Source organism: Topomyia yanbarensis, chromosome 1, assembly GCF_030247195.1.
Source record: "Topomyia yanbarensis strain Yona2022 chromosome 1, ASM3024719v1, whole genome shotgun sequence".
NCBI classification, from domain to species: domain Eukaryota; kingdom Metazoa; phylum Arthropoda; class Insecta; order Diptera; family Culicidae; genus Topomyia; species Topomyia yanbarensis.
Window position 1 is genome coordinate 22,639,982 of NC_080670.1, and position 11,052 is coordinate 22,651,033.

General features: G+C 38.8%; 1 protein-coding gene across 2 annotated transcripts; it reads left to right on the top strand.

Annotated features, from left to right (window-relative positions):
- Positions 1-637: 637 nt before the first annotated feature.
- LOC131677094 (uncharacterized) lies at positions 638-7,730 on the top strand. 2 transcript variants are annotated; one of them, XM_058956681.1, is made up of 3 exons: positions 638-1,669; positions 6,670-6,936; positions 6,992-7,730. In XM_058956681.1, exons 1-2 carry the CDS (start codon positions 926-928, stop codon positions 6,892-6,894), a joined length of 969 nt encoding a protein of 322 aa, XP_058812664.1. In that variant the 5' UTR covers positions 638-925; the 3' UTR covers positions 6,895-6,936; positions 6,992-7,730. The 2 variants fall into 2 exon arrangements, with proteins under 2 accessions (XP_058812664.1, XP_058812663.1); XM_058956680.1 differs by having other exon boundaries at positions 6,670-7,730.
- Positions 7,731-11,052: the final 3,322 nt, after the last annotated feature.

Here is an 11,052-nt window from a genome sequence, read left to right on the forward strand (position 1 = left end):
ACAAAGATTAAAAAAGAACGTTCCTTAATCCGGGCTGTATAAATATTGCTTTTGTTTTCTCGTTAGTTACATATTACATAATGTATATCTTGCTGTCAAAAATGAACACCGAGTAGCGCGTTCTCGAAAAAATGATGTTTAGCTCTAATACCTGATTGTTAGGGTATTTGATAATAGCAGCATCCCTCAGAAATCTTTTTCAATCTTCTAGGAAGGTTATGGTATCGTTAATAAATATTTATTTTTTATTGAATTTAAATGTTTTAAAAATAAGTATTCTTCTTTCTTTACAGTGCCCACTTTCCCCTACGTTATGGCTTGATTATAATACAAATGTATACACCAATGTTATGGATTAAACAGCCTTCATAGCCAATCAAGGCCCGTAACCACAGTAGGCAGATGTAGCATGACCAAAGGATATTACCAGTCTGAGCAGCAACCTCTGAAGATCGCGTCAATTGGTGGTGTGATTGTTGTTGTAACACCCGATCTGCTAGGTCCCATTTCTACCGAAAATGGATCAACTGAACCGTACACCCGTTCCTGCAGTCCATTCAGTCAAGGGAGGGGGCATCCAACAAAAACGACTGGACTTATCGTTAGTCCGTAATTGGCCCATTTGCTTTCCTGCGGTTCTTCGCTGCACTTCGTGCCGCTACTTTCCTTTGTAACTAATATCTTTTTTTTCCTTTAATATAAATGTTCCATTCGATGAAAAGCAGTAGTTTACTTGATGATCGGACGCCGGCTCGATAACAGGTGTGCCTATTTGTTGTGTGAAGTGGCGATGAACTGTTTCTGACGAAGTGAGGATTTTGTGCGTGCTTCACGGTCGATGGTAACAGATTTTTTTTTAAATGAGACGTGTTTGCGAAAATAGTGGTACATACGAAAAAAAGTCAAGTGTCAATGTAATAGGAAAATGAAATTTGGATTTAGTGCTGTTGGCGCTATTTCTATCCGTTCTAGTGATATGCGGTTCCTTTTGATAGTAACTTTCGTTGCCCTCGGTGTGTTACGGATCCAAGCCGATCCCGATCCTGAACCAAGTCCTGCTAGAGTTCTGGGAAAATACTTGGTCGCTTACCGTCCGTCCGATGGCGAGTACCATTTATCGAAACAACCAATGGATTTAACAAACATCCCAAACAGTGAATATTTGGATGCGGACGCTGCGGCTAGCCACAGCTCTGGATATGCAATTTCTGGATCGGGCTCGCCCGGTTACATGACGAGTTATACCACTTCAACTAAACATGGTGGTTCCGTAAGCTACGCTGATGACGACAGCGACGAAAAACCGACCTTCGTATCCAGCAGTTCATCGTACTACAAGCGAAAACCGATTATCCCGATTCTGCAGCAGTACAGTGTTATCCATTCTACGAATACGAACAATGGTCCTAGTAACAGTGGCCACGGCAGTGATGATGAGGATGAAGACTACTACGAAAATAGCTATAAGTCGCAGAAGGTGATTCATACCAAAGCAAAAACTGTCCCCATAAGTCAGCACATTGAGGTGGAAAGTCCGTATCCAGTTCCGTACATTAAAAAGATACACGTTCCCGTTCCGAAAGGTGTTAAGATCCAGATTCCGCACCCGGTTTTGGTTCCCGTTCCGCAACCGTATCCGGTGCATGTTCCCGTATCGCAACCTGTGGCGGTAGGTTAGAGTGTGGTGTTTGTATTGGGTAGTTTCGGGAGAGATTCCACACATTTCTAAAAAATCAATCCTGCATTAAAGTAAATCATTCAATATTTGATGATTTTTTATCAATTGCAACGAGTATCAAAAATACACTGGAATGGTTCTTACAATGAACAAAAATTCATTAATTTTCCACGAACATTAAAAAAAAAGTCAATTAGGGAGAAATTCGGCATGTGTGGGTGAGACGCCGCACCGTGGTCACAAACTGGAAAATGATGTGCAAAAGTATTTTTAGCACTCGTTGATATTTTCGTGATAAGTGTCTTCAACCAAGTTTCAAGAAGCTTGTTTTCGTCTATAAATCGGCGAGCGTCCTTCACGTTTCTTAAGGGGGTACTTCCATTTCTAGGAAAAAAATCATCCAACAATTGGCGATTTGCGGTAAAACTAAAATTAGTCATGCGACACCTATGATTCAGTTCATGAACTGGCAAAGTGATACAAGTTTGTATTCTTGCACTCGCATGTGAGTTGTAGCTTCCAACAAAAACTTTTTTTTCTCGGAAAAAGCTTACCAGTGCCAACATGTGAATGAAACGGGTAATAAAATTTGTTTTATTTGCAGTTATTCTGAAATTACAGCAATTTGAAAATATGTGGCTCATACATTTCTTCGAAATGTAATCGGGGTATTATGGTGGTTATAAAAATACTTTCCATAAATAAAGTTTCAACTGAGACCCAATTAGTACCAATGTTAAACTTCTTCATATTTTAGACTACGTAGGAGATTCTGTTAAGCCTATGAGAGAGAAGGATCGGCTGTGTATGATGCAAAGCTGACACTTTCCAATTAGCCGGATCTAATCAATGGGTTTTGATGCCCGTCAAAAAATTGTAAACTTAATGCTACGTCACCCAACTACTGACCCTATCCTATCGTCAAACTTCGTCATAAATTTGGTATACCCTCGCTACCCCCAAAACGCTACGTCATTTATGCATGGCCCCTTATCTATATGCTTATATATCTATGTGATATTAGCGGTACCTTAAAATCAGTTTTTTAACAGTTTCTCTGTAATCTAATTTATATCGCCAAGGTTTATTCTTTAAAGCTTCATTAATTCGTTAAAATTTTCGTTTTTATTCCAAAATTGACATCAATACAAATAAAAGCGTTCACGAAAGTTACTGCCTGAAAGTTTAAATAAATAATCCGAAGTAACCAATACTTCGATACATATCGCCCTTTAAATATATAGGAAATTTGAGCCATGATCCTATATGTCACCATGTTAGGTCTGTTAGTTTGTGGATACAGCTTCCCAAGTAGCATTTCTAATTTTATAGCACATTACAAGTGCATTTTAGGTTTAAAGAAGGGCTTCGAGAGCGTCATAAAACCTCAATTGTTACTAGCGTTATAAAGAACCTATACCTGACTCAAATGTTCATTTAGCCCTAGAACGTTGCAATTGCGTTTTCCACCTTAGAACGTTGCACTGGGGTAAAAATGTATCGCAATTTTCGTAGGTAAAATTGCAAACAAAGGAAATGTATAATACATAATTTTCTTCGTTTTTTAATTGCAAAAACAGTTGTGTAAGTGAAAGTACGGAATTTATTGAATCAATGATACATAAATTCGTTTGAAACAAATAAAAATTGAATATATCGCGGCTTTGACTTTTTTATAAACATTACTATAACTTTACGAATTTTCAACCGATTTAAAAGAAATCAAATGATTCTAAAAGTTGAAAGAATTGTCTTAAAACGTAATGGAATTTCGACATTTTTAAAAAAGTGCAATTATTTGGAAGAGTGAAAGTTTAAAAATCGGGTTTTGGAAAATACCACCAAATGGGCTGAAAATTGAAATGAAAAAAATATTTCTGGCCAGTAATACATTGGTAACACGCAACGTTACTTTTACAGCAATAATTGTGCGCAAATTATTCTTGCGAGCCATTGCTTTGAAAAACTATAAAAGTAAACAATACAACAACAAAAATCAGCAAAAATGAGAACGATTTTTTTGTTCCGCTTCAAAATTAATTTAAATTAATTGAATAAATGATTGAAAACGATTATATAATACTAATTGTTACTTATGTAGTAAAACTATCAGTATTTAAACTGGTATTGTCACGAATCACATTTCCACTGACAGTACGAAACCTGACGAAACACTAACGCCAACCGTACACTGGGGTACCACACCAACTTTGACACTTGCTTCTACGAAGGCTATAAGCAAACTGGCTATACCACCTTTTCCTACACTTACTAGGAACTCTAAATTGAATTATGGTTAGGGTCCCAGGTCGGAAAACTGCCGAATTCTCGTCTTTATATGTCTCCATAGAAGGCGTGGGGTACATTTGTACCCCAGTGCAACGTTCTAGGGTTAATGACATTCCGAGGAGAAAAAATACATTTTAGCTACGCATCCTCCGCCAGTGGGGCATCTCATGCGCAATGTTGATACGGCATCTCTCCAAACTGTAGGGCATGGTCCCGATGAATTATGCAATCAATGGCAATATTCTTATTTTGTGACATCTAGTCCAAGCTGAAACTTGAATGCTACCCTGATGCTCCCTCCCCACCCAATTTTAATTTATGTAAAACAATGTAAATGTTACAATTATAATCAATATATATATATATATATATATATATATATATATATATATATATATATATATATATATATATATATATATATATATATATATATATATATATATATATATATATATATATATATATATATATATATATATATATATATATATATATATATATATATATATATATATATATATATATATATATATATATTGTTATAACTTATGCAACTAATTCAATGAAATCTAATGATTATAATGGTAACAATGATAATGCGTATAGGAAATATATTGCATGTAATGCATATAATAATTGCATGAAACACAATTTTATAATGACATTAAGTGTTTATATTCCAATTAATTGAAAGTCTCGAAGTTAGCTATGACATTAATATCCCTAGAGAACCCAGTAAAAAAGGCAAGTTGCTGGCTAACGGGGGGCTATTTACCAACTCGGATTCGCTAATTGCCCTTCAATTTGCCAGCAAATTGCTGGCAATTAGGGGGCTATTTCAAATGCAACATTTGGGCGATTTGCCGCCGTCATTTTTCTGACGCCCAACCCGCCCTTAAATCGCCCCCAAATCACCCACGGAACGCGCCATTTAATCGCCCTTAATTGCCATGTATGAAAATTAAAAATAATACTTATTGTCGGATTCATTATCTACTCACATATACTTACCAGTATACTAGCTAATCACCACCAACTTATATGAAGAATCAAAGGTGAAATTGGTATTGCACGCCAAAACTTATCACAATCTGACGTTCATTAAGACTTAGGTCAGAGATCTTGCTCTACTATACTTACACACGATGCCACAATTTTCTACATTCGTTGGCTAAATGAAGTGCACTAGACTAACAAAATACAAGTGAGAACACACCAATTGTTCAAAAAACAATTTTCAGCTTAAGCCAAACATGAACTGCCATGTTTGAAAAAACGCAAAAAACAACCAAGTCCATTTCAGCCGCCAGAGAATTTGTCTAAGTATTGAAATTGCCTTTAAATCGCATTCGCAAATTGCATTTGTTCCTAGAAGCAATTAGCACAGGCGAGTTGAGTCAAACGTCAAACTTTTTAAATCGCCTGACCGAGAAACAAGCATTTTTTTTGACAGGGAATGAGAAACAATTCTAGTCAAACATGTCAAATGGTCCTAAGGGCAAATGACAGTTTCTCTTTGTTTACTTTCTCTTTCGCTAATAACACGGCAGTTCATGCGTTTGTTACTTAACTCTTAGCAGAATAAGCTAGTCAAAATCAGAGTTCTTCGATATATCCTGAAACAATAGTGAAAAGTTTTATGATGACGCCGTAATAATCGAAAGAGAAAGTAAATAAAGAGAGGCTCTCATTTGCTGCTAGGACCATTTGACATTTGACGAGAATTGTTGCCAACAAGCAGCGATGCCAAATTTACAGACATGTCTGTATTTTACAGACTTTTGATGTCTCCTACAGATGTAGCCAGAGATCTACAGACTTTTAAAAGGGTAATAGTGTTTAGTAAAATTGCACTAGAATAACTGTTTTCGAATACGAATGATTCCTTCACAATAGAATTCTACTTTCAATCTATTTTTAAAGTAAAATTTTAGTGTAACTAGGATTTACACAACCATCTACAGACCTTTACAGACATTTTAGTTATTCTTCTACAGTCATTAAAAAAAACATATGGCATCGCTGCCAACAATGAACAACTAAAAACAATACGATACGCACGAGCACTTGATGCCCAGGGTCCACCGCGTGACGTGCAATATGGGAATTAAATAATTAGTTGTACACCTGGTCATTGCGAAGTGGTATAGTGTAGTAGTTGATTTTTGATTTGATTTGTGGTACAGGTAGTAGCGTCCAGGCTAAAACAAGCTTTCCAAGCTGAGACAGCAACCTACCCTCGTAACCATTATGCCCAGAATGTATGAACCTAGTTGCTGTCGCTACCTTGATGTATTTCAGTATCAAAATCAATAATTATTTTCAATAACTACTATTTGAGTATCTCGCTAAATAAAGGAAAATTTAGTTACGTTTTTCATTTTGTGTTGAAATCAACTAAATAGGAAAACAAAAATTTCTTTTATTTTTTCCATCGAATGGTTTTCAGTGTGGTGACAGGAATATGGCATATTTTAAACGAGCGAGAATTACCATCCTCCAATGAATTTTCGCCGATTAAGCCTATCTATTCTACAAGAATCAATTAGAGACCACATTTTCAAATTTAACAGCATATGATAAAAACCCGATGGTGGTTTTAGTTTTGATTTAATCGATAATCTTGATTGAATGTTGAAGTTGCAACCAAAAGAGCCAAATAATGTTTCCCATTTTTTTCGTGCCTCCCCTCTTCACAGATACCCGTGATCAGAGAGATTACCATCCCAATTGAGAAGATCGTCCCATACCCGGTGGAAAAGAAGGTACCAGTTCCCATCGAAAAACCCGTCCCCTACCCGGTGGAGAAGCACATCCCGGTACACATTCCGCAACCCTATCCAGTTAAGGTCCCGGTCGTCAAGACCATCGTTCACAAGTTAAAACCACCTCGCACCATCGGCGTCGGCAGTGTTACCTTCTAGATGTGGATCAACCGAATTTGCATAGAACATTGAAACTAATGTGTACAATTGCTTTATTGTAAATTATTTCATTTAACATTAATTTTATCGTTTTTAGTGTTTTCCATTGGACCGTAACCTCCAGTACAGGGAGAAAATCAAATACAGAAAAAATCGAAATTATGTATCAAACGAACAGCAGAACTAAGCACGACAAATCCAGAAAAAAACCAAAACTTGCTAGACAGATTTATTTGCATGTAAATTTACCTCTGCCTGGATCTGATTCCGCCGGCTAAATCCTACTAGGTATACACAGCAACAGTTAAAAGTTTAGGCCTACAACGCTTTGGCACAAAACCGCCAAGCTCGGTTGGGTGTTATTAATTTATTGCTTCGCAATTACACACTTTGTTTGGTAGCATGAAATCCGGCACCAGGGGGAAAACGAACGCAAAAGTGCACGTGACGCCGGTTACACCACAGGTATGTACAGGGTATGTGTATCGCGCGGTACCTTCTCGAAAACCGAGTGAATGCGAGCGAGACAGGCTTCCTTCCTTGTGCTAAAAGCCGAAAGCGAACGCGAAGATATGCGAGAAAAAAAAAATACGAACAACTTTTTTTCCTCTACGTTAGCAGTTTTGACGGATATTTATTTGAGTTTTTTTGCTCTCGCATCAGCGTAAACACAACCCTGCACTGTACACCATCCTGTTACAGATGTTTTGCTGGTTAGTTAACAATTGTGTTACTGTTACAGGCTAGTTATGTTCGACTAGTAGAAGAGATAGTTGTTGTTAGGTTGGTAGAAAATGTTTACCTATGTGTTGAATAAAGATATTGTTACCAATTGATTTTTGTGTTTCTTTTATCATTAATACCTTAGTCTGGTAGTGGGTAATTAATTTAATTTTTGATTCAAATTCATTTGCGTGATATTTATATATTGTATTTATGGATATAAATTTAGCTTTAATCGTCAAGTGGAAGTCGAATGCGGTTGCAACTATGTTGGAAACAAGCAAAAATGTGGTAACTGCAGTGTGGTGAGAGTAGTTGATTCCCTTGGAATGTGGTCGCAGAAGAGGGTGATTACGTATAGCTCAAATGCGGGCTTGAACATCCAGGCATTCGAGAATTGTAGAGCTGGCAGACAGTAAGTCAGAGATGAATGGGGCTCGAGAGCAGCCCTTCCTGATGCTCCAAGTGTCGGAGTGCATTAACTGACATCGGCTGTTGTAGCCGTCAGTTGGAATCGGTTTCGTCATGGGAGATAGATCTCTAAGCACGATCCGGTAGTACCTACGGATTCCAAGCAACAGAGCAATATTCTAGCTTTGGCGGACCAACACACGATACAGCGGTGTAAGACAGTGTAAGTTCCCAAAGTTTTTTGTCATTCGAAAGATGAACATTAGTTGTCTTGATGAGTTATGTAGTACGTCTAAAGTCCATTCCAAAGCTTGTCTAATTAGAATTGTTCCAAAAAGCAATCAAACTTAATAAAAAATAAGGCCAAATAAACAAGTACAGTCTCCATTCCATCTATCCCAACAGACTGTTTTTTGCTCTTACGTTTCGGATTTCGGCTAGCAGGAGACTTCTGAGAACGAGAAAAAATCAAAAGAGGGGCTAAGTTCATATATGGAGTGATCTTAGGAACAGATAGGGCAGATCGCGGCTTGCCATAAGATCTCGAACCGGGATGTTGGGTGGTCTTCCTCGGACCCGGAGGGTATTCATTAGCCGAGCCCTGGCGGAAGTGTACTCGCACGCCCAGACAATGTGCTCAATATCGTGATAACCGTCGCCACAAGCACCGATACCACTATCCACGAGCCCAAAACAACAGAGATATGCATCCAGCGTATAATGGTTTGCCATGAGTCGGGACATCACACGAATCAAGTCATGATCTTCATCCATCCCCTTGAACCAAGGTTTCGTCGATACCTTAGGGATTATCGAATGTAATCACCATCCTAGTTCCCCATTGCTCCATGAAGTTTGCAAACATTCGAGGGTTCTCCGATGAGTAATACTGAAAAATTCGTTGAAGCAAATTGGTCTTTCATAAATGTCACGTTCTAGTCACCTTAGCTAAGAAGTCCGCCTTCTGATTGCCCGGAATGGAACAATGAGAAGGGACCCAAACCAAGGTAATCTGGAAAGATTTGTCCAATAAAGAACCCAGTAGCTCCCGTATTTTCCATGTCTCCTCGAGCAAATAGCGTCAATGGAACTAAGGCTATCCGAAACGGTGTAAAGTAATGGTCTGCGGGTAATGTGTCAATGACTTCAAGGGTGAACTGAATAGCAAATTTACTCCGACGGCGTTCGGATGAATTCACGGAAAATTTTTAGAATTCCTGTCATCATCAGAGGTAATTTCTTTTCCAACATCGAACCATCTGTCAAGCGTCCTGGATCATCCAAGTAGGCTTAGACGTCAATGAGAAGGCATCCTATGTACTCCTTTTGTTTATCTGTCGCATTACATCATTCAATCAGACGCAGTTGACTGTCCAGCCGTGTCGTCAATGAGGTACATACTGCTTACAGTAAGCTTAAAGGGGTTCCATAATCACCAGCTCAAACAACTTCGAGACAACACTCAATGAAGTTATTCCAGTCTTACTTATTACCCTTATTATAGTAGTCTGAAAACATGTTTTTTGGATTTCCAGCTGGATGGAAAAATATCTCTAGCAGAGATGGAGACCTGCGAAATAGTGAAATCGTATACCACAGCCATTTCAATATTTCAATCGTCTCGATCAATGGAGGATGATGTGCTTTTGATTCTAATAGAGAAGAATCCTGGAGTCACAGACAAAGCAAATCTCGAGGTGGTGGCTATTCTCATTTGCAATAGAATTGATTTGTAGTAAAGTGGCTAATCTGTACCTGTCAAAAAGCCTCACAGTACCTGGGTGGAACACGGAAAATACCGACAAAGAAATTCATTAATCGTCGAAACCTACTCAAGAAATATTCACGAAAATTCTTGCATTCAAGCTGAAATTGACTGCTACTAATACTCCACCTCCAGTAGTTTTCGATGTCGCAACTTGTTTTGGTTTTGGTAGTATAGTAGCAGCTCATCTCGTCGTTGACCGAGGTTAGAAATCGAAGAACTTTAAGACAGCGCAAAGCTCACAGATGCGTTGTACTTGCCTGGCTTAGGTTTACGGAAAATCCCTTATCCCGACTCCATCACATGACAGAAATGGTTCCTGCCCGCTGAAGGCTTCCTCACGGGTCACGACTGGTGGCAAGTGTGAGAGACGAGGTTCTGTCGAATGTATGCTACGCAGCTAGGCGAGGTGTCCCTCGCAAACGGCTGCAGCTCGCAGACAGGACAACGGCATCTGGTGCTGATAAGAAGCAATTAACAGTAACCTTGAACCGGGGAACATTATAACGCTTGAATGATTCAGAATAGATGGAAACATGTCCCAGCAAGAAGTTTGGAATATCATTGTTCCACTCCCACACACAGGATCGGGAAGGCTGGTTGGCTACAGTGGCGATGAGTTCGAGGGCTTCCATAATACAAGCGGCAGTACATTTCGATATCCTATTGGTGAAAACTATCCTTCTGTTGCTGGTCGAAATTGAATTCACGAACCAGCCCTTCAGTCGGCCAAGTAGATGCTTTAAAGTTCAACTCTGAATGAAACGAAATGAAATTTCATGGGACCTTCTTGACCAACAAAGCTACTTTGGGTATATCGTTTTTTCCGAGACAGTCTTGGGTCATACCGACGATTTTTTCCACTGATGGCTCGGGCCGAGACGACTAGAGAGTCCCCACAATTGCTCCCGTTCATCAGTAACTGTACTGATTTCCCACCGAATGACTCTAGTACCACAGACAGCGGCTACAGTGGTAGGAGTGGCGGAGTGGGAAGAAACCGCTTGACAATCGTTGCACAACCAGCACAGGTTCTTGTTGAAACTAGACACCGGTTTAGTGCAAGTGCGGTGGAAAACCGTTCCGCAATAGCCGCCGTATGCAAATTTTCTCGATTCCATCTCAACAGTAGAGTCGCATGACTTGAAGCTAGAACTAAACTACTCTTAACCTAAGACAAAACGTGACAATCGGCTTCTTATTTTTCAATCGACATTCTTCTTTTTGCAGATTTCCATCCTGCCTAAATCTTCCGAACA

What these genes read in the sequence shown, in the direction of transcription:
- LOC131677094 (XM_058956680.1), top strand. Translation starts at nt 926, where the DNA reads ATGAAATTTGGATTTAGTGCTGTTGGCGCTATTTCTATCCGTTCTAGT. An exon ending in CCGTATCGCAACCTGTGGCG is followed by an intron (nt 1,670 to 6,669) that starts GTAGGTTAGAGT and finishes CCCTCTTCACAG; the next exon opens with ATACCCGTGATCAGAGAGAT.